The sequence below is a fragment of the Ochotona princeps genome, chromosome 8 (assembly GCF_030435755.1).
Source record: "Ochotona princeps isolate mOchPri1 chromosome 8, mOchPri1.hap1, whole genome shotgun sequence".
Lineage (NCBI taxonomy): Eukaryota > Metazoa > Chordata > Mammalia > Lagomorpha > Ochotonidae > Ochotona > Ochotona princeps.
The window spans coordinates 20934916-20959884 of NC_080839.1; the positions used below are offsets into that span (position 1 = coordinate 20934916).

General features: G+C 39.9%; 1 protein-coding gene across 2 annotated transcripts in view; it reads right to left on the reverse strand.

Moving 5' to 3' along the window:
* The window catches only part of CTNNA2 (catenin alpha 2), a 1134503-nt gene that overhangs the window by 747747 nt on the left and 361787 nt on the right, over positions 1-24969 (reverse strand). For both annotated transcript variants that reach the window (XM_004590715.2, XM_004590714.4), the window contains exons 5-6: positions 14245-14364; positions 10388-10654 (exon numbers count right to left, since the gene is read on the reverse strand). In XM_004590715.2, the coding sequence (XP_004590772.1) occupies positions 10388-10654; positions 14245-14364 (387 nt within the window). The remainder of the gene's footprint in view (positions 1-10387; positions 10655-14244; positions 14365-24969) is intronic.

Genomic DNA, 24969 nt, shown 5'->3' on the forward strand with positions numbered 1-24969 from the left:
GGCTAAAGTCCTCGCCTTGAATGCCCCGGGATCCCATGTGGGCGCTGGTTCTAATCCCGGAAGATCCACTTCCCATCCAGCTCCCTGCTTGTGGCCTGGGAAAGCAGTCGAGGACGGCCCAATGCATTGGGACCCTGCACCCGTGTGGGAGACCCGGAAGAGGTTCCTGGTTCCCAGCTTCGGATCGGTACGCGCCGGCCCGTTGTGGCTCACTTGGGGAGTGAAACATCGGACGGAAGATCTTCCTCTCTGTCTCTCCTCCTCTCTGTATATATCTGGCTTTCCAATTATAATAAAATCTTAAAAAAAAAAAAGAATCAAGGGAAAAGTCAGATACTTGAGACAGCAACTTCAACTACCAGCTTTTTAGCCACTTTTTTGCTCATTTCATCTCGGGAGGCAGCAGGTGGCAGCTCATGCCCCTGAGTCCCTGCTGCCCACAGGGGGAGACTGGACGCAGCTCCAGGTCTCAGCTGCTCTGAGCATCTGCAGAACAAGATAGCAGATGGAACACTTCTCTGTCTCCATGCATTGAAATGAAAACAAACAGAATAAACACATTTAAGGCATTTTAGTTTTTCTGCCCGAATGATATGATTTAACATTTAGGAATATCAGTGAGAAAAAGACTGGAAAACAAAACAAAACTAAGAAAAAGCGCTTATGGCCAACAACCAAAAACAAAACTATTTTGAGACACGTGAGTACACTGTGCATCTTTTTTTTGATATGAAAAGCCTGACATTTTAACATAGATTTGTTCTTCATATTAATTTCATGCCTCCATTTCTTAAGTACCAGGTTACTTATGTCTTCTTTGAAAGTGAGTCTGGCATGCACTTGCAAGAATCTGGAACTAAAAATAGCAGCATCTTCCGCTTCACACTGTGGCCGGACTTTCTCTGGATGCTACTGTACATCAGTGCATAGAATGGCTCAGGCAGGGCAAATGATCCTATTAAATCAATATTCACTGTCAAGCAACTTTAACAAGTTTTCAACCAGAAGCTGCCTCTTAAAGTTTTTTCTCAGAAATAGCCACAAAATTTGGATAGAAGGTCTCTGGTTGACACAGATTAGGAAGCATATAAGACAAACAAAACTATGAATGCCTCCCAAAGATTAGACACCAATGAATATCATCTCATAAAATGTTCATTGTCTTGGAGAGTCAGCACTGTTACCCCACTTTGTAGAGAGAAACACATAGACACAGAGGGTACAGGTAAGGGAATATTTAAACACATGTACTCTTTGCTCTGCAGCATTCTGTCCCAATGTCCACTAGATCCACCATTCTAACAGGATGAGCCACCATAGCCTCAGTTATGGTCTCAGCTTTGTCAGGCATCTGCCAGTTAAATCTGTACCTATGGATGACTGCTTACAGTCTATTTAATAATTCCATACCACCAGGAAAAAACAAGGTAACACAATATTTACTGACAGATAGTGGGACTCACAGGTTACAGTCAAGTTTGCTTTACTGTTGTTGCAAAAAAAAATAGTTTGGGGATTTCTCATATGTCAAGAAATTTGGTTGGAAATAAATCCAAATGAATGTTTTTAGTGGGAGGGGCAGGAATTAATTGATTGTGTTTTTTTTCACCACTATATCAAACTGATTCTTAGAACATTAAATAAGGCCCTTGTAACAGATGTAGTGTAGTTAGTCAAACATCTGCGTGTGACACCCTTGCCTTATATTACAGTTGGTCCCAGCTGCTTCCTTTCTGATGCAGCTCCCTCTTAATGCACCCCGGAGCTCAGCAGAGGATGTTTCAAGAACTCAAGTCCCTGCCAGCATGTGGGAAACCCAGCTTTGGTTTGGTCTAGTCCTGGCTGCTACAAGCATCTGACAGGTGAACCAGCAGGTCGCGGATTCTCTATCCTCCACCTCCTCTCTCTTTCTTGCTTTGTCTTTCAAGTCAAGGGAGATAAACACTTCAGTAACTCCCCAGCACATCCAGTAATATACTACAATACACACAAGAGAAGAAAATGTGTAGCCCTGGAGGAATCAAGATTAACATGACTAAAAGCAGAAATTACAACAGGAAGTAAGAGCAAATAACTGAACGTAATTTAAAGACATGGAACTTAGCATCTTCCATAAAGTATCTGTTACCCAGTAAATAGTTCACTCAAGTTTGCTAGTGAAAAAGAAGCCCAGGAAGTATTCACAGAACTGATATGTCAGCAGCAAACTTTAAAGTACACCTGATAAAACAATGATAATCAAGATTATTCTTGGCATGACATTCTAGAGAATTCTGAATATGATAATCAGTTCCATCAGCATTCATTGTTATCTTTAGTACTAATTATCTGAAATAAAGGTGAACTCAGACCTTAAAAGAACCTCTTGATATTCTCAAAAGAGAAAATTAATCACACTGGAAAAGTACAGATTCTGGCATCTTTTTCCTGTTCAAAGAAAGAGCAGAAGATTGAAAATATAATAATTTTCATTATCATAGAAAAGTGTATAAGGTTTTAAATTGCATTTATAAAAATATCTCAAATATTGTTTGGTTATTTGCCCAGCAAATTTTGCAACTCCTTCCTGACCGAAATGTACTAGAGGAACCTAAATTGTATGGAGATAGTTCTTTTGAGTAGTCACAAAAAATGCTAGAAAGGTAAACAACTCTGTCGAAAAAGATCTTCAAGTTTATTGAGATGTGCAAGAGAAAAATTATACGGGTATTTACTTTCAGTAGTTGTAAAAAGCATGCTAGATATACAATTCTATCAGAAACTACTGCTAGCTTTATAAAGTCTAACAAAGGTCAAGCTATTTAGAGGATGGGAGGTGTCAATAGCCCAGAACAAGGTTTCTGGATAATAAGTGATGATGCTATTGGCTCAGTGGATCCTGGAGAAAGGTATGTTGTGGCTCCAGATGCATGGAAGACTGTGGTGTCCAGCAGTGTCTCACTTGCCCTCCCAGTGACCTAAGTAACCCATCACACCTGACCACACACTGTTTACTGCAAACTCCTTTAAAACGCACCCATGTTTATCACAGTCCCAGGGCCATTAATGTTTCTAGGAAGGATTCTAGGAACTTTCACCGAATAAAAGTAATGTACAAAAGGTTTTCAAAAGCAGAACGAATGTTTCAGGAAGGCCAATCATCCGTACCTGGATCTCTTGGATAATAAAGTCACATTACATGTTTGCAAGCTATGTTGGAAACCATAGGAGTGTTTCTTCAAATGGTCTATTTGGCCACCAGATGTCAGTGTATGATAAGGAAACTGTGTACTGCTGTTTGTTTCTAGCTAGACTGGATCTAAAAAGGCAATTTTGCTGAGTTTTACTCACCAGAGTGAAAAAGGACAGATTGATCCGAAGAAAGTTTACCAGCAGAAGAGAACAGGAATAGCTGAGAATCCTGGGCCTGGCTAACTCTCAGGTATTAATATAGGCCCTAGCAGATAAAAAAAAAGTATTTCTCCGTTTCTTGAAAAATCTGTGTTTAAATGTCTGAATTTTTCTTCTTTTAAGAAGCAAGGTGACCCTGTTAAACTCAGTTTTAGATTTCAACTCAACATAAATAGCTTAACTCAGAAAAACTCTGTATGTTACAGAATTTGGTTTAGTTTTCAAAACACAGCATTTCATAAGTAAGTGAGTACTTAACACTCATACTGATGTACATATTCAAGAGTTATTTAACCCCATCAATATAAGGAAGTTATATCATACAAGAAAATAAAAATTTCCATGAACAACAGAAAGTGCTCATATCTCACAGTTGGAATTTTAAAAATATCTGATCATATTAGTTCACTAGAGCTTATTACACAAAACACTATTTTATTCAGCCCACATAAACTAAAAGCATAATCTTTTTTTTTTTCTTTTTTAGATTTATTTATTTTCATTGGAAAGTCAGATACACAGAGAGGAGGAGAGACAGAGGAAGATCCTCCGTCCGATGATTCACTCCCCAAGTGGCAGCAACGGCTGCAGCTGAGTCAGTCTGAAGCCAAGAGCCAGGAGCCTCCTATGGGTCTCTCATTCAGGTGCAGGGTCCCAAGGCTTCATCCTTCCCAGGCCACAAGCAGGGAGCTGGATGGGAAGCAGGGACGCCAGGATTAGAACCAGCGTCCATATGGGATCCAGGCACTTTCAAGGCGAAGACTTTAGCCTCTATGCTATAGTAAAAGCATAATCTTTAAAGGCCTCTTCATCCTACCCTTTTAATGCGATCTAGATCAGAGCATGGCTTTCTCTTCCACTCCAACAATGTGCATTATTTTTGTCTCCCTGAAGCGTGATGTCTTTCAAATTAATGACATATCCGTAGCCAGAGAGATCTTTTAAAAATAAAAATCTGATCATATCATTCTTCTGCTTAAGTCACCAGTAACTTCACAGTGCCTTTGTCAAGGCCCAACTCCTTTCCAGGCTTAGAAAACTCTTCAGGGTCTACTTTCCGCTCAACCACTGGCCTGGTCTCCCCTAAACCCCCTGTACTCTAGAACTGAACACTAAATTCACTCTTTATCCACCAAGTCTCTGCATGCGATGATGTTCTTCTTGCCTGGGATACACTTCATTAACATTTCATTGTGCTAAGTTTTAATTATCATTGAGAGCTGGCTCACTTAGCACCTCCTCCAGGAACTGTCCCATGATTGAACCTTTCTAATCTCCCCTTCTTAACACTCCTCCCACCTCATACATTAAGTGCAAGCTACAATATTATGCATTGAAAGTAACCACAGCTGTTAGTAAACACAGCTCACAACAACCTATATATTGCCAAATACAAGAAAAGATCCCAGTCATAAAATAATGTCAAAGAGAAAACACTGAATACCCAATCTACTCAGTACACCCTCTATACATGCACTGAAATGTTGCACTGTTGCTCATAAATACTCATGATTATTATTAGCAAAAGAATTTTTAAATAACTAAGAACAGAATAAAAACCTGTTTTTGTTACACCTTGCATTTCCTCTTCATTCTATCTCACTTGGCACTACGTACACTCTCAGTGAATCATCTCAGCTGCCCTATGGATAAATCATATTCTAGAAGATAAACCCAGGGCTTCGAGATACACAATCAGTCTATATGTCTCCAGGACTTCCAGATACTTCTTCAAGAACTGTCAGAAAGTGATGAAAGAATGAAAATAAGAGAATATGTTAATACAGTAGCCTAAGGTTTTCTTTTTAGATTGCTGAAGAGGAATACCTATTATTTTTTTTCCTGTAGGGAGCAAAAATGGAACAACTAGAGAAAAGATACTGAATGTGTAAGAACAAAGGAACTAACCACCCAATACATACTCAAGCAAGGGGGGGAAGAACAAAGCAAAGTTACAAGTTGGTAGCTTAGAGCAATTCAAGGTAACATTCACTATCTTTTGCAGAAGAAAAATAAATTTCAAAGGAAGCCATGTATAGATTATAACAATAGCTTCAAAATGGTGTCAATTTCAAGTTTGATTTATTTGGTCTTTATTGGGAAGTCAGATATACAGAGAGAAGGAGAGACAGAAAGAAAGATCTTCCATCTGCTGATTCACTCCCTAAGCAGCCGCAATGGCGGGAGCTGAGCCCATCTGAAGCCAGGAGTCAGGAGCTTCTTCCAGGTCTCCCACGCAGGTGCAGCATCCCAAGGCTTTGAGCCGTCCTTGCCTGCTTTTCTAGGCTACAAGCAGGGAGCTGGATAGGAAGCAGGGCCACCAGGACACGAACAAGCGCCCATATGGGATCCCAGTACAAGTAAGGCAAGGACTTTAGCCACTAGGTCATGGCACCTGGGCCCCAATTTCAAGTTTTATAGTATTGTTTATAAAGATAGGGTTTCAACACTGGAAAATTGCATTTTTTCAAAATATCTTTCCTACATAAGAAACTTAAAATTTAAGATGAAATATTCAAATCTTTAAAGAAGTTCTGAAATACTCTTACTTTGCATTGTTAAAAAGTTTTTTTTTTTAGCCAAAATTGACAACAAAATGGCATTTACTTGTGAGTAGTCATTATGTCTTTTATACCCTTTATAACATGCCTTTGTGGATAGTTTCATCAGATAACACGAACCATTTCAAATTGCCTTATTTCCAACAAGGACTGATTTTCCCATCGATTAGCAATCATTTTACTTTTTTAAAATTGCATTTTAGGGATGTCCTTGACAGTTTCTAGTTGTTAAAATAGGGCTTTCTAGCCCCTCCTTCTTCTGCTTCATTAGTCTCTAGCTGTTGATGGAGGCAGAATAATAGTGGCAGAAAATCTATCTCCAACCCTTGGGTCACTATTACAACTATTGAGGTAGCAATCAGTCACTTGCCTTTAGACAGATGAATGCTAATGTTTACCTTGTTCTAATCAACTATATTTTAAACCACGTCTGCAGCCAACATCCTATAAAACTGAGTTTCATGCACTCATAACTATTAACATGATATGTGTTTCCAATTCAATTTTAAGACTTGATAGCTAGGCTGACTATGGAAACACATTTGCATTTTTATAGTTTCTTTTACTTCAGCAATCTCATTTTACATATTTAAATTGTCACTATAACAATTAAACCTGCCATTACTAAGGAATATTGCCAGAGAAGTAAATTATGGGAAATCTGAATAAGATTTTTCACTTATCAAGTCATCCATTTGTTTAATATCCGAGTCTATTATTCAGGACCTAAGATGGATAGATACCTGGGAATTCTAAATCAGTTTCAATTTTCAGTGACTGAGAAATAGAAAACACAAAATTACTCATCATAGACTATTAAAACAAAAAAAATTAATTCTGTCTCAGGGTAAAGAGGAAAATTTGTTTTTCAATGAGAAGACTTCAAATATCATCAAGCACTATCAAGCGTTACTAATGACAGAATTGATGAAAAATTACAACTGATTCATTAATTTATATTTTGTAGATTCTGTATTATTCTGCCAGCATTAATATGTTTGAGAAAGTCTAGAAATAATTATATTTATCAAAAAGACAATTGTTAAGAAGTCACACGAGACAGCTAGTGTCTCAGTGGCCACCACTAATAGGTTAAGCTGCTGCATGCACAGCTGGAACCCACTTTTGCACCAGTTCAAGTCCCAGCTGCTGCACTTTAAACCAACTATCTGTTAGTGCATGTGGGAGAGCAGCAGAAGATGGCTCAGGTACTTGGGTCCTTGCATCCATGCGGGAGCCCCGGAAGGGGCTCATGGCTCCTGTCTTCAGCCTAGCCCTACGTCAGCCTTTGCAGCTTTGTTAGCAATGAAGTAGCAGAGAGAAGACCTTTTTTGGTGTCTCTCTCTTTCTCTCAGCAGACCTGCCCTTCAAATAAATAAAATCTTTTTAAAAAGAAGTTATTGCTTCAGAACTGCAATTCAATTAGCTCCATATTTTGATTTTTCTGATCAGTGAAAAAACTTTTTAAACATTAGGTAGTTTCATGTAATTTTAGCTTGAACAACAGTATACACTTAATAATAAACTTGAGTAATATTCCTAGCTAATATAAAACCACTTTGCCAATAGATAAAAAGTACTTCCAAAAAATCATGCATGACTTTTTCAGAATACAAATTTGTCATGAACTTTTTGAAGACTACATGTATGCATGGACTTCATTATTTTTTTGTACCAAAAAGCAGTATATAATTCTATTTTCCATGAACATTTTAAAGTGCTGTTGTACAAAGTTCACATTATAACAATAAATTAGCAAATGTACAAGATGTTGTTACTGAGTTGCTGTCACTCTATTGTGTTCTATCAACAGAAACACATGTGATGGTTATGTTCATGTGTTAACTTTGCAGAGGCTTATTTGTGCAGCAAGAGGTTATGACTTCATGCTGACAGGTTTCATTAATAAATGTCCTTGAGTTTGATGTTATGAATCCAAAGCCTTTTGCAATACCACAGTGATATTTTAATTATTGAATCCACAGGTGGTAAAAGCTCCTTTTAATTAAATTGTCTAGAAACAAACGGGAAGCTGCAGCCATCACACCACTGGACAGAAGGTGACAAGTGACTGAAGGATCACGACTTTTATCCAGCCAAGTACTGCCATCACCTCCATAGGTTTTATTGTTACTTCTTGTTTACAAAAAAGATAAAAAGGATATAACTGTGTTAAACCGTGTAAAAATCTGGCTAAATGACCTGTTCTTTTAACCCACTTGTTCTAATTTTGCTTTAATAATATCAAGTCAAACAGCAACTGAAGTGGAGTGAGTTAATATGATTTTGATACCAAACATTTTGCTTCTTCTCCAGAGAAACCGTATGTCAACATAAATCTTGTCTATGTTAACTTCTGAAGGAAAAATCGGAGACAGAAATGCACAGCTCAGTGGGTATTAAGATAGTTTCTCCCTGTCCCAGGCTAAATTGCCTCTTTTAACAGATGATTCAACGAGCCTTGTAAATCTGACCTTTGTTCCATATTCTTCTGAGCAGTTTCTTGCTGGTTTCGAAGGTGGCTAGTTACTATTGTCATTTTCTTTAAACTACTTTCTGAGTGCAGGAAGGCCTCCTCCTGCAGTGCCACTCTTGGAGTGACCTGACCTTCAGCTCGGAGCTCTGGGAGGCCTTCGGCACCTGCGTGAGGGGTGTGATCCCATCACTGCCACAGTTCCACCTTCTCCCTAAGAAGCCACTGCACTGACGGGAACGAGTCAACGTTTGGGAGCTCTGACATTCCAGCCACCATCACCTCAGAGGGTGAACACCTGCACCATTCCTAATCAAACTTTAAAAAACAGAATTTCAAAAAATAATTTTATATTGGGGATTGTTTGTAATTTTCTGTTGCTTGGCAAGTCCCTTTTGTTTTAATTTTCACATTAAAAATAATATCTGCATGTATGACCTATTCGTTTTCTTTTCCCTAACACATGCATTCATCTACTCTTTGAGGAAAAAACCCAAACCAAAACCTTTATCATCACTCTATTAAAAGAACTCTCTTAGAATTCTTATTAGGATTGCCTGAATAATAACAATTTAATAGATTCAACAGTGTTCTTATGCAGGATCATGATATCACTTAACAAAGGGTAAAACTTCACCTTCTTTAAGGTAATAATAATTTCATTTTTAGTCTTCCATATCTACATTGGACTAATTTCTAGCACATATTATGAAATTGAACTAGGTATTGAAATACAGCTAACAAATAACTTCTATTCTAAGATCATCTTCTCATTTTTCATTTTTAAATAAAAAAATCTATTGACTTCCATGACTTATTCTACTGACTTATAGAACACTCTTATTTTTTATGAATTTCCAATTGTCCACTGAAATTTTGTGTATACATTTACATATTATCATTTCCCAAGTTCAGTATTAAGTGCTTTAAATTTACTATATTTAATCCTTAACAAAGAAAAGCTCACATGAAAGAGCATATGTTGTGAATTCAATTTATAGATATTTCACAGTGTGATAATAAATTGTCAGTTATATCTCCCACGTTCATTCCTAGAGCAATCACCACTTTGCTCTGAATCTTCCTAATAGCCAGAGAGTTGTTTCCTGCCAAAAACTCATGTCAACATATCTAAAAGCAAGTACATCATCTTTCTCTACAGGCATTAAATAAACTATTTTTTCTTCCACCAATTCCTGTTAACACTGTGCTTTATCACCCAAAGTGCTTAGTACATTCTTTTTTGTTCACTACCTCTGTAGCAGTTTGTTTGAAAACAGATACTGATTGCTTAAATTTTTGTGGCTCTTGTAACACATGTAAGCTTTAGCTATTCCTGGAATAAATAAATTTCAACTTCTCTCACAGATGAGCTCCAATGAGAACCAGCAGATATGAGGGCTGTAAGACTGGGGGTTGATGACTTGTCATTCTACCAACTCACTGGGATATTATGGAGACGGCTCAGGCACAGGGAACTCACCACCTGTACCCTGAGGCAGCAGGTGCAGAACGTGGATTTCTCTTGCTATTGGCACAGTTGGAGCTGAGGTGTTATATTGAGTCAGAGGGCAATGAGGCCTGTCACCACTTTGAAGATGAAAACTGAAGGCAGTCTTCACCCAAGACAGATGTCTTCAACACAGAGCCAGTCTACACTCAGGTTACCCATATTATTCTCTCCTTTCATATTAAAGAGGACTGAATAAGTGACTTTCTCTGTGATAATCCATCTGCCCAGAAGAGGCCCTCTTAAAAATAGTTATTTCTTCAGGGAACAGTAAAATATGCTTTGTTAATAAGTTAGATTATCCTGCCAATATGTTAGACACACATTATGTAATTTCTCTTATTACCAAAAGCCTCTGAAAACCAGAGCATGTGATCACAGTAGCCCTCTGGCGTCAGCACGTGTTTTCAAAGCAAGCACAGATCCTTCTCTGTAAGTCACCCCGATACTCACATCAAACTCATTCAGAGCCGCAGCCAGCTCGCCGATGCCCGTGTGGCCTTTGGCTTCGTCTGTGGGCGAGGTAGCTTGAGCGGCATTGGAGATGCCAGCGATGGCCTCTTGGACTTGTTTGAACACATAATCACGGTTGGCTCTGGTGGCGGCCACATCGGGGTGGCGGAGGAAGGCCTGAGAGGCAGTGTACAGCATTGTGGCGTTCTTCTTCAGTGCCCCTCGGGCAGCGGCCATCTCATCCCGACAGTGAGGGTCCTTCAGCTCCTGTGAGCGCAAACAGAGCCCTGTCATAAGCATCAAGTCTCAACAGAAGCACGTGCAAGGAACTCAGAGTCCAAGACTCAGAGAAACACACAGAATTTTAGAAACCACTTTCTCTCCCTGTGCTGTCCTTAGCTGCCATGACTTTGAACACACCATTCCTTCTAGGTGAAATGTCAGAGCTTTCCTCCTTCATCCTGTCCCCACAACAGGATGCTACTTTCTATAGAATATATTCCTCTCCTATCAATAACACTCATCATACTTTATCGGACTGACTTATTTAGGCATGTGTTTATGCTTCTGAGATGGTATTTTTAATGATGACATAGGATCTTTGTGTATCATCATCAGCCCCAGTGTCCAGCACATGTGGAAGCACTCAGTATATAATGCTAGAAAATACAAGACGATTAACAAGGAAGTGGAAGACTGCACGGTGACAGTTACCACCGTGACTGAAAACTTGAACCGCAGTCTCCTTAGGCCCTGCTTCCTTCCGTCCTCAATTACAACAAAAAACATAGGAAACACCTGAATTTTGCAATAATACCACTTCATTATCAATTTCAGAAAAGGTTTCTCCCTGTCCCTTTCTCTCCCTCTTTTTAATTGTCACTAATGGTAGTTAAACAATTGAGTTTAGAAAAAAGAAAATATTAGGCCAAACACAATTTGTTTTCTTGATTTGTGGTGTTAAAACTACACCACTAGCAGGTTTCTTGACTTGCAGCTTCAAAAAAACATCGTTAAGAAAGTGCATCATTTTAAATTTCTTTTTGGAAATGTTAAAGGCAGGGCTCTTTTCTGAGTGCCATGTAGCATGCCATATAGATTCCTAGCTCAGTATCTCTGAGAGAGTATTCTATTATCAGTAAACATCAGAAAACAGTATCTGACCCTCTGGCTTTCCTGTCCTGTTTGGTCATTTGTTGCATGGACAGATTGATGACCTGACAAGAATAAACTACATCTCCCCTTTTTTGAAGTAAAATAGCTCTTAGATAATCAGATTATATTGGATGTTTATGGTTGAGAGAACAAATTGACAATATTTAACAATCAGATGAGCCATCTATTGTGTTCTGACAGATATATGCCAGCCAGCAATTCCCAAATTGAAATTGTTTGAGTCCTAGAAATGAAAACAGAGAGCAAAGCTGAGGGAGTACTTTGTGAGTGAGGCAATGATCAGGGCCTGGAGGAAGGGTTACCTCATGTAGTCAGGAAAGGTATTCTTCATTTTCATATTAATGGTTCCAGAAATTCCATTCCTGGTCTTTACACAGAAAATACATCGACAAATGGAACGGATAGGAAATACAAAATTTTCTTCACAAACACATGCAAGCAAATACCCCATAATCATAAGAAAAGAATTGGAAACTGTTTAATGCTGAAGATGAGGTTAAGCAAACAACTGAAGCATTCGCTGATGAACTTTTAGGCATATAATCACTAAGTGTTCCAATGTGAAGATAACTGGCTGAGAAGATGCATGCCCAATATTGGCAGTATTTTCTTATGTGTGCTAAGCTGTCATGTAGATTTCTTTTCTACCTCTTAATTCTACTTGTTTAACATTTTCTTGAAAGAGTATGAACCAACAATTATTCAATTCAGGGTATTAATAAGTAAAAGTAAATGATATTTATGTTTTGCATGTGAATATCTCATCTGTTCTTGTGGCTTTTTTGTATTCAAGATTGTATATTCATTTTTTTCTCTTAAATTTATTTTATTTATATAAAATACTCTCATGGTTTTTTAAACTAACTACATGTCTTTTAAACTAACTACATTTGTATTTCAATCTCAGTTCAACAATTCTTTCCAGGGTTAATATTTCAATGTAACCATCTGACAAGCATCTAAAAATCAGCATCGTAAACATGAAATCTTCACTTCTAGCTCCTTTTTCAGTCCTCAAAATCTCAGGAAATCATCACCACATACCCATTTACTGAGGCCAGAAGTGTGGGAGCCAAATGATGGCATTGATAGTAGAACCTTAGTCAGTTCCACAGCAGCACCTGAGTTTTTAAGACGCACTCTCACTTTCTCTTCTTTCCTTTTTCTCTGTTTCCACAACAGGGAAGACCTCCACCCTCTCTCACCTAGCCTACTCAGGGCCTCCCTCTCTCCCCGGCCCAGTTTAGCCTCCTCACCCTACTACCTTTACTGCAACATAGAAACACAAATCCAAGACAAGCTCACAATAAAATTCAAACACACCCTGGCTCCTGCCTTTCTTGCTGAGCTCCTCCTTTGCTCAAGATGTTCAAGGTATTCCCTGCTTTGTTTCTGGTTGTCTAAACAAGCCAGATGGCTTCTAGGCTTCACACTGAGCTTCAGAGGACCCTGCCACTAATCATGTCACATTTTACCTACCACACAAGATTCCTCTTGAATGAAGAATCATTCAAATTACTTAAAAATAACCATGCAAATTAAAATAATGTGTATGTGCCTGCAACCCAAATAATTCAGGTTTGTGAGCCCAGTGGCACTTGGCATGTAGCCAACACATTACAGATGTTCACTGGGTGGAACTTTCTTGTTTCTCTTAGAGTCACTATGGATTGCCCCAAAATGTTGGACATTTTGAAAGCAATCACAAGGGTAGTTAAAAAAGATTTTAGCACTCTTCCACTATTGGGGATGTCTTCTCTAAAAGGAAAGAATAAGAACACACACTCAGGGAACAAGATTATAATGATACCCAATGAATAATAAAGTTGGCTGAAACTGAGCGTGCTATCTCGTAACAAAGGAAAGACAAAGAAGACCCCAGGTCATCCACCTTCTCTAAAGTGACATGCTTTTCACTTCCTCTGTGTCACTTCCTCCCTCTACCCTTCTCTCCTTTCTTTAGGTATTCATTTTCTTCATCTCTTTTACAGAGATTTCACTCTACCTGCTGCATACCCATCCAAATACGCAAATGCATGATGATGTCTGTAGAACCAGAAAAATACACAAAGGCAAAAAGTGATGTGTAGAGAGTGAACAGAGCACCATGTCAGTCTGACATTTTCAAAAAATCTGATTTGGGAGGTGTTGTTACAGCAGACAGGCTAGAATGTGGTTAGTCTGCTGCTGATCTGGGATCTGCACAGAAAAGGGCCAGAGAGTTCACAGGGGACAACGAGGCCACACACCTGGCCTCAGCATGAAGCCGGTCTTGTGATCCTAGGTTCTTCCCTGTTTTTATAGTAAGCAGGTGTAGTCCCTTAAGAATACTATAACAGACAGACAATTTCGAGAGACAACTATAGACACATATTTAATTCTGCAGGTAGGAGAGAGTGAAACAGTGAAAGAATACTCCCAACCACTAAAAACTTTCCAAATGTCTGAAGGTTCAGTAACTTAATCCATGTCTACCACATGAGTGGGAGATGTGTAACAACTTGTGCCTCCCAGGGTCCACGTTAGCACCAAGTGGCACATGGTAACGCCGCCAAGAATGAAACTCAGATATTCTGATAAGGATGTGAGCATCTCAATCAGAGGTTCACCTGCTGAAACAAATGCCCAACCCCAATAAAGTTAGCCAAACTCATCCAAAACTTATCCAAAGCCTTTCCCACCTGTTGTCTTCTGGCTGCTACATAGTTGAGTTTCACCATCTCTTTTCCAAACTCTTTAAAACGGTTTGCGAGGTCTTGCTCGTTTGTAGCATTTTTGACAGCTTCCAGGGCCTCTTCTACCTGAAATGTTAAAAAATGTTTTAATAATGGACCATAATAAAATATTAATAAGCAGTATAAGTTGTAATTTTAATAAAGACATCAATGTGTATTATAATGTAGAGGAAATTATACAAAGAAAATACCATGAAAAATAATCTATAGTCAAATACTTCTGGAGGAATTACAGAAGATTTACACATAAAATATAATAATGGCTAAATTCCTAAAGACTAAAAGCCCACTGGTGTACTGTATTTTATTGAGTTATGACTTCAGGAAGGAGTATAGATTCCTAATATAAAAGAGAGTCTGACAAAACATTAAAGCAAAAAATAAAGGAAATGAACTTTAAAACCAGTTCCAGAAATCTTAAAACAGGAAGTGTTCCATAAAAGTAGGAGAGACTCAGGGGCTGCTGAAAATTTGGGACAGATCCAATCTGCAACCACTCCTTGAGCCATCAGTAAAGCTGTATCGAGGGGACTATATTTTTCAGCTGAGTGTACACTTTGTCTCCTCACCTCCCTCCAATAACAACAAAGGAAGTGCTGAGCCTCTGGAGATGAGCAGAGCTTCAGGTTTGCTGCATTTGAAGATGGTGTCTACTGGAGTGGGAAGGGGGAGTGGATAGCAGTGCAGAATGCAGGCTGCCTCACCAATGTGCTGTGTTTCCAAATCCCCACCAACTGTCTTACTCAATTCAACCCAGGGCACACGGGGCCTGAACACTAATTTCATCAACATGCCTTTACAAATTATTTATTTGAGATGCTAAAATCTCATCTCCAAAAAAGTCTTAACTTTAATATCGTGGAAAAATTTTCACAAATGGCAACTCTTCAAAGTTAATACAGAGGTAAAAAATGTGAGATCTATTATGGAGAGCAAATGATATGGGAAAAGAAGCAGCTAATGCCTACAGAATACTGTCAAAGTGTCAGCAGTGCCTTATCCCCCCTCGCTGCCTACCTACAGGTGCCACCACCTGCACACATGTAAACTGTCCAGATGACTGACTCTAACCAATCTAGAAAAGTATATCTCCAAGTGGTTTGTCTTCTAATCTCCAAACTTCCACCTTCCATCGTCCCATCTACTGCCAGTGTAAGTTCAATGAAGATAACTTATGATCTCCTTTCCCAAATTTCCGTTATTCAAATGCTTTTGTTTTACAAGTCCAGCACATACATTTTCAACCACAAAACCTTTCTCAGGAACCTAGACTATTTCTGGATAGTATCTCTAACAGTTCAATAATCCATTTTTATTCAGAGCATTTTCAGTCGCAAGACTCCTGGCTTAGCATTCTAAACACCTGTGGATTCAATTAAAGTTGAAATTAAGTCATTGTCAGTAAGAACACATCTTTGTAGATAGAATTTCATTAGTGGAGATAACCAATACACAATCTTGAGAATAAAGCACAAAACTGATACCGTTTTTGTGTGTGGGTGTGCCTTCAAAGGCTCTTGAACAAAAAGGGAGCCTGGTAGAAGAACTTTCAATCAGTACAGATTGCTCAGAGAGCATAAAAAGGAGAGAAGGCATCTCTAAGAAGTAGTGAAAAAAGCAGGTGATATTTTGGGAGAATTAGTATCAACTCTTAACAGTTTTTGGCAAATCAAGAGAGTGTGGGAGAATCACACTGACAATTGGGAAACACAATGGGCTATGAAGATAGCTGGAAAAATAACATAGTGAATCAATTTCCAAAGACTGGGTTGCAGCATTATTTAACACGGGGACAGATATTTGTGTCACAGCAGGTTAGGTTGCTAATTGGGGTACCAACATCCGGTATCTGAGCACCTGGGCTTAAGTGCTGTCCCTGCTTGAGCTTCAGAGCCCCAGTTAGGCACCTGAGAGGTAGCAGATCAAACACCCAGGTTCTTGCCACTCACAAAGAAGACCCAGATGGAGTTCTCAATTCCTGACTCCAACCTGGCCCAGACAATGAAAGATTCATTCAGACATTCATTCTCTCTCCCTCTGTCTGCCTCTTCCCTTTTTTCTGTTCTTCTTATTTGCCACATAAATCAGTAAAAAAACACTTCATAATTTTTTAAAGGCACAAAAGTGATCACACAATTTCCTTTTCAAATATGGGTGAGTAAAATGTCTATAAATCAGTGATAAAGGAGGGTAAGACTTTCATCACATAGATAAAAAAAATACCCAAGTTACCAAACAGGCTCTATTCAATAAGGAACAAGTTATAGGCAAGGCCGGTTCTCTGGTATAGTGGATAGAGCTTCCACCTGCAGTGACAGAATCACACATGGGCACCAGTTCAAGTCTCAGACGCTCTACTTCCTATCAGCTGCTTGCTAATGCACCTTGAAAAGCAGCAAAGGCTGGCCTAATTCCCTGGGCTCTTGTACTCATGTTAGAAACCTAGAAGCTTCTGGCTCCTGGCTTCAGTCCTGTCCAACTGCTGTTGCAACCATTTGGGCAATTGATCAGCAGTTGGCAGATTCTCTTTCTCACACTCTTCCCTCCTTCTCTGTCTCTCTCCCTCACCCACTCCCTTTCTGACTTCTTCTCCCTCTCCATCTTCCGATCTTTCCTTCCCTCTGTAATTCTGCCTTTCAAATTAACAGGTAGACCTTTAAAAAAAGTTGGAGGAAGCAAAGGAAATTATTTAGAAGGATGGCAGTGTGGGGTGGAGATGGGGAACAGGCTACAGATTAAGTTCCTATTCTCATCTTCCATAAAAATTCTGCATCTTGTTTTTTCCTTCCCACATTTTTCTTTATGAAAAGATCAAATGATGACGCAACTCTGCAGCATTAGTCACTTCCTGTTCCTATTCAGGCTGTAACAGTGCCCAAGGCAGAAACAGAAGCACCGTGGCAAAGGGGAAAGCTTTGTGTTAAAGAGGTTTTAAGATATCCAAGCAAATTACATGCTAAGGTAAGGAATGACCCATGTGAAACCTTGTCATAGTCTAATGAGCACATTCTACCTCAAATATTTAAAGCAACAAACTAGTGATGTCTCACTTCCTGATGCATTTATAATCATCTTCACTTGCCTATCAACAGTGGACAGCTCTTTGCAGTTAATTTGTTCCTGCTGCTTATCTGAGATGTAAATCTTTAAGGGACATAAAAGACTGTCAGGGAAGAGCAAAATAATTATCTCAGAAGGAGTTCAATCTTGGATTTATTTTCTAATATCTATAAAACAGGTTTCTTGGTGATTGTTAATCAAACTAATTTGTGATATTTATTTTGTTGTTACACATAACTTACTCCCTCATCGGTTTCCTTAGAATACTGCAGATGCCACTCTGAATATATAAATAGTATAAAATTTATAATTGACTAAATACTTTTTTCTTTTAAATTTATCATTTACTTTTCCTTTTGTACGAAAGACAATAAAATAGAGACCGAGAAACCAAGACCTGCCACCCCCTGGGTCAAATGACTGCAACAAGCATGACTGACCAGACCAAAACCTCGAACTCCATACATGAAGAAACTCTGAGCTGCCCACTGCTACCTTACAGGTTAAGAATTAGCATGATGGTGGAATCAGTAGCAGAACCTGGACTTGAACCCTGGTATGAGATGCAGGTGACCCAAGTAGTATTTGTACTCTTCACCAAGCACCTTCTCCCAAAGAAGTGCTTCAAATAGCAACACCAGTGAAGAGGTCTGTCTCCATAAGGTATACTGAGAGTTTGACTCAGGGAAGATCTGAGAGACCACCTACTCAAAATCTGAGAGGTCACATACTCAGAACTTCTCACATAGAATCAGGATGCAGAATCTGTCCAAGATCCCATAGAAATTCAGGAAATGGAACCAAAGTGGGTTCTAGACATACAATCTACTAAAAGATGAGAGAGATGGATGGATGGATTGATGGGTGGATGGATGGATGGACTGACAGATGAATGAAAAGCAGGTAGGTAGACAAAATGTTGAAAGGACCTGGAAAAGGAAGAAACAAGGATGGTGAAAAGGCACTCACAATAACAATACAGAAATAAAAATTTGCTTGTTTTTAACAGTCACACATCTTTTAGTGTTTTTATGTGGCTAGAGAAAGGAAAGCGACTACTAAGAGCCAAACAAATGCCTTGCTCTTCATCCTTTATGACACATTTGGCAGTTCAAGGTTGTCTGCTGAGTAAAGAGTGGTTCTTAAGTAGAAAGAAAGCCTAAGATTTTGCCCAGAATCTACCTGTGTGGGTTTCACCGCAACCAGGAGCTGGCATTGTAGCACCATGGATTAAGTTGCTGTCTCCAATGTTTGCATCTCATATCAGGGCAATGGTTCGAGTTTCAGCTGCTTTGCTTCAGAAGCAGCTCCCTGTAAGTGTGCCTGGGAAAGCACTGGAAGATGGCCAAAGCATTTGGGCCCCTATCATCCATGTGTAAGACCTTCTTGGAGTTCCAGGGTCCTAGCTTTGGCCTGGCCATCGTGACCATTAAAAAATAATAAGATGGTTTACTTGTGTCCAACGTAGTTCATCAAAGCAGTTCTTTGAACATGATGCTTTATTGTCATGTTACAGAGCACAGCACCGAGCTCCTGCCTGAGATCCCACAAGCAGTGGGTACAGCAGCCTGGAAGTGAACCAAATTCATTTGCTCTGGAGCTAGCTCATTTGACTCTTGGGTAAAGACACACTAACTTCCTGGAAAGAAAACTGCAGTAATGTGGTCCTGTCCTGACCAATTGATTTGAAGAGTATTCACATCCTCCTAGCCAATCTCTCAGTACTCCCAACTGAAATACTTGCATCGAAGGCAGAAATACTTGCATTGAAGGCAGCCTTATGGAACAATAAGTTAAACCTTTGCGTGTGACACCAGCATCCCATATGGAGGCTGGCTCAAGACTTTACTGCTCCACTTCCAATCCAGCTCCCTGCAAATATGCCATGGAAAGCAATGGAGGATAACCCAAGTACTATGGCTCCTATACCCACTTGGGAGACCCAGAATAAACTCTGGGTTCCTGGCTTTAGCTTGGTCCAACCCTGGTTATTGTAGCTCCTTAGGGAGTGAACCAGGAGACAGAAGTTTCTCTCTGTTTCTCTTTCTTTCTCGGTAACACTATCTTAAATAAATTAACAAATCCTTTCTTTTCTTAAAAAAGAATTATTTGTATTAAATAGTTACTGTTCAAACCATTGTGTAGTTTCACTCTTTACCGGACAGCATGACACATCTCCCTCCCAGCTCTTCTGATGGGCCCGTTCTGGCCATTATTCTGGACTGTTACCTTCCTGATTTTGGTTGACTCTGGCTTGTTCAACCCGAGCCCCGTGACAGGTTCAGGATCAAGTATGCCCCAATTAGATCAACAAGATCCTTTCTACCTTTCCATATATTACCCTGAATTATCCAAGAATTCATCACTTGGATTTGAGGGGGAAACCATCTGACCATGTTAAATCAGAAATCAGATATTTAATAATCCCTATCATTTAAGAGAAACGCACATGATTCAGAAGCTAATCAGCACTATTAAGACTTGTGTAAAGGAGAACCATCTGGCACAGGAGGAAAGAAGGCCTCTGGTCACCAGGCAGTGAGCAATCAAGGCTCTAAGAACATCACTCTCTAAAGAACCAAGTACCTTCTGTCAACAGCCTCAAGAAGGAGCTTCCAACCAGGTTCTCCCCAATCAAGCCTTCAGAATGAGAGTGCACAGTAGGCCACCCTCGAGTTACAGCCTTGCAAGAGTTATTGAAGCTGAAGAACCTAAGTGAACTGCACCTAGATTTCTGGATTATAGAATTTGCTGCACTGAAATCAGTAACCTATATTATACATGACTATAAAACTATGTGTGTACGTTGTATTGCTGCATTATTTGTCAAAAAATAGAAACAACCTAAATATCAATAAATAGAAGAGTAGTTAAAAAAAAGAGTGTGGTACTTTTGACTGAACTATTGGGGAGGAGATAGTTGGGTTTTCATGCTATTTTTAGTATATGAGCAAGTAACCTTGAGAATGATTGGCAGCCATTTTGAGAGCATGAGAAAAGGACTAGAGAGAACTCTCACTGAGGAAAAACTGACAGAAACCTGGTCCTTGTCACATCTTTGATAAAAGCCTCACCTGAAGCTATTGTCACTGAACTTCTAGCTGGGTGAGCCAACAAACTCCCTTTTTACAAAAACACACTCACTTAGGTTTTGTGTTATTTGCAAAACAAAACAAAACAAAACAAAAAACACCTAATTATATTTTACTTCTAGGTGTGACTGTAGCAATATACAGATTTTCCCAATACAAAAGCACTTTTTAAAAATGTCTTCTTAACTAGCCTATAAGGTTTTGAAGCCAGAAGTCAAATCTTACTCTCTTCTGATGTTGCATAATTTTGCACAGTGTTTTGCATACAGTGGCTAACCTAACCAAAGTGTTTCTGAATAAACAAACGAATTATAAACAACTTAGCTTCATGAAGTTAAGACTACAATAGCTCTAGTAGAAAAGATATGCTAAGAACCTTGGCAGAATTCTCTGCCTTTATACTCAAGGACAAAGTGAGTTGGGGCCATTTGATGGTTGTTTCTCCAATACAAGAACCATGGCAGGGTTGCAGGATCTCACAGAGGGCAGAGAAATGAGCCAAATTTGGTGAAGTCGGAAAAAGCACAGCCCCTGTTAAAGCTGCCCTGCTTACCAACACCCCCTAATAATAGGGCACGGACATTAAACTTGAATGCTGGTATCCACCAGGAAAAATCTCACTTTCTGGAGAAGTTGTCTGAGGCGTTGCTGTTTTCTATTGTGCTATATTCTATTTTCTAGAGAGAAATTCTCTGAAAGACAGAAACATCATTATTTTAGGTCTTAGCCTGTGGGTAGAAGAAATATGTCTGTTCTGTTTGACATAGATATGTATATCTATATCTGTATCTTTATATATATATCTCCTAGATGAGTTTACTTGTAAGGCTGTCACTCATGCTGATAACTGACAATATAATCTGCTTACATTAATACAGAGCTTAGGAAAAATAAGTCTCTCTCGTCATGATCACTGATTGAAATGCACAATTCATTTAAAATTCCGAAGGGCCATATAGCAACCTCACACACTGACAGTGTCAACGGGTGGAGGGCTGTGCCGTGTGTTTTGCTAGGGAATGACTCACTGGCAACTTGAACAATAATGGTGATTATAACTCAGCACTGCTGATGGTGTTTAATGTAAAAAATCGTTAGCTTTGCTCAAGGACCTCAAAAGAGCACAGGGGTGCTAACCTCTCACTGGAGCTTGAGTTCACATACTGCTCCAGCACCATCTTTCTGCATTTAAAACAGCAGAAGAAGAAAAACTTCACTGCTGTGTGAACTTATGTACAATGTTTGCAAAAAGAACTCAGCGTTAAAGTGTGAACACTTGCATGACATTGAAAGTAGCATCATATAGACAATTAAAATAGTTATATGTATTATGAGACATAATTCTCATAGCCAATTAAGTTTAAGTCTCAAAATGTAATTGGAAGGGAGAAGAATGCGAACACCTCTGCACTAGGGATTGATGGGACCTACTCAGGGCTAATTCTTCATTTGGATTTAGGAGTGAAATGACATTTCCTCAATTTACCAATTTGCCAAGAATTACATAATGTGGTGAGGGAGAGAAAGTTAATGTGTATGTTCTAGGGGAAATAAATTGACTATGCTTCATCCACTTGGTAAACATTTGATTGAAAAGCATGAATTCAAGATAGCATTGTGTCATATCAGGTTAAGCTGCTGCCTGCAATGCCGGTATGTTAGATGGGTGGCCAGTTTAAGTACTGGCTGCTATATTTCTGATCCATCTCCCTGCTAATACAGCTGGGAAAGCAGCAGACAATGGCTCAAGTGCTTCAGCCCCTGCACCCACCTGGGAGGCCCAGAAGAAATTCCCAGCTCTTGGCCTTGCTCGGACTCCTCCCTGGACACTTAGATCATTTGGGGAAGGAACCAGCAGATGGAAAAACCATCTGCATTTCTCCCTCTCTCTTTGTAACTCGACTTTGCAAATAAATACATAATTTAAAAATTACAAATATAAGTTTCTGGTAAGAAGGCAACTTGTTCTATATTCTTGTAATTTCTTAATGAAAAAACTCAGTATCTGGAAAGAACACTAATGAAGGTTAGCATGAGGCCTAAAAGGCAAAAGCACCATGCGTGACACTTCAAGGTGCAATGTCTGAGAAGCAGAAAACCCTCCAGGAAGGTGCATGACTCTCCACAGGGTACTATCCAGTCTGAACCCAGAGGCAACTCCAACCCCCACTTATTCTTGCTAGGAAGCGTCTGTCGTTGCGTTTCCTTCTCCACGATCACCATCTGCACGGCAAAGAAATTGTTAATTTTGAAAAATTCTTAACGGTAAGATTATCTTTTCTAACCTGCTCCAGAAAGGTCTGTGAAGATGTTTGATATGATGTTTATCCTGATCTTTTACCACGAACAGACAAAACTGCTCAGGATGCCTGACTGATGCAAATGCAAGAATGAAACTGCCCACAGCTTGACATCCAGTGGTGGCAACAGAGTGTAGTTCCTGAGTCTGTGCACAGGATGGCGACATTCCACCACCACTGTTTGTGATAAAGGCACTACTGAATAGAACAAATGTGTTATTTAGCTTACAATCATTTTTAATTTTACTACTGACAATCTGGCAGGACTACTTAATATTGTCAGGTTGACCTTTCCATGATTTTGTGCTAAATCTTTTTTTTTTAACTCCCCCTAAACTGCTGTGTGGAGGAAAAAGCAATTGACTCCAAATTACTGGCTCCCTGTGATCTTAACAGCCGCCAGCCCTGGTGCATACAGGTGGGTGAAGAGGTGGGTTTGCAGGCAGCAGCTGGTGTACTGTTGGCACACCAAAGGAGGGATTTAATAAGCCCTGCACTCCTGCAGCCATCTCAGGGACCTGTTTACAGTGTCACCCCCCGCTCAAAGCTGCTGCCACAGAGCTTCCTGCAGCACCCTGAACTGAGACATCGGGGACAGAAAGCTAATGTCATCAAGTACAATCCTGTCTCCCCCCTACTGGAATGAAGGCAGTCTGCTCTCCCGATGAAAAACTTTCTTCATATGTTACCACTAAATGAGGTTGTAGGAGGAAAAAAAAAAAAAAAAAACTTGTCTTGAATGCGCTTGAGAGTTACGTTATTTAAAGCCCAAACGAACACATACAGCAGGAAGGCAGTGGAGTAACACACCCCAGCCAGCCAGCAGTGAGGATGTAATGCCAGTGACGACACAAAGGGCTACAGAGCTGCTGCCCAGCCCACACTTACCTCTGGCCAGGCCTGTGCGCTGTGCTCCACAGGACCTGCGCACCTCCCCTGACTCCAGTATAAAAGAGGAGGTGTCTGCAACTGCAGGAGGCAGTGAGGTAGATTACAACACAGTGGGCTAGTGCACAGCAAATCAAGATTAAACCCAGCAAGTTGGACTTCAGTTACCAGACACAGTTACTGTGAGATATGCAGTCTCTTCTCAATTTCTCACCTCATCTAGGTTTCAAGAAACTTCCCTGAGCCTGGCGTGATAGCCTAGTGGCTAAATGCTTGCCTTGCATACGTCGGGATCCCATATGGGAGCACATTCGAGTTCTGGCTTTTCCACTTCCCTTCCAGCCCCTTTTGTGGCCTGGGAAAGCAGTAGAGGATGTCCCAAAGCCTGGGGAGGGAGACCCAGAAGAAGCTTCTGGCTCCTGGCTTCAGATTGGCTTATCTCTGGAGATTGTGGCTACTTGGGGAATAACCAGTGGATGAAAGATCTTTCTCTCTGTCTAACCTTCTCTCCACCAGATCCCATGCACTTAGATTGTCAATTGCTGCTTTTCCAGATGGCTTATCGGGCAGCTAGAACAAACATGGGGCTATAGGGATTTAAATCAACCCTCTGAATATCCATGTTGCAAGCCATGGCTTAACCTGTTGCACTGTAACACTCACTTCTAGGAAATTTCTTGAAGATCCCTTCTATTAAGCAGATCTGAGAGCAAGGTTAAGTGGGGTTATAATTTATACCCTTTCTCATCTTTCCCCTGACCATAACCTGCTTTGTCACTGACAAAGAGAATAAATGTGTGTGGGTTGACAAAGAACTGAGAATCCAAGAATCCCCAGATCTGTAAGAAATAAGCCAGAAATTGGTTGTTCCCCCAAAAGTAAAGCCTGTGGTTCCTATCCTATCATTCAAGAACCCTGAGATTACTCCGGAGTTTCTGGCAATTTACCAGGAATTAAGCCTACAGAACATGGGAATGAGGACCTCCTCTGCCCAGAGCACTAGTGTAACCTCATGTTTGCAACTATCAATCAGAAATAAAGAAAACAGAGCAAGGCCCAATTTCTATTAGGAAATAAGGGAATTAACAGGATTCAGGACAAGCAAGCCACATGGTTTGGGGACTTATGCTGGGATGCCTGGCTTTGCACAAGACTGACTCGCCATGAGAGAGATAGACAGGTACCTTTCTATTGCCAGAGTAAGACAGACTTAAACTCTAGGTATCTATAGAAAAGCAACTTTGGAACAAGTAACGCAATAGGAGTAAGTGGTCATCGGACCGAAGTTGGCTCTGGCCAGAAGTACTGCATGGCCCAAACTGCTCTGAATC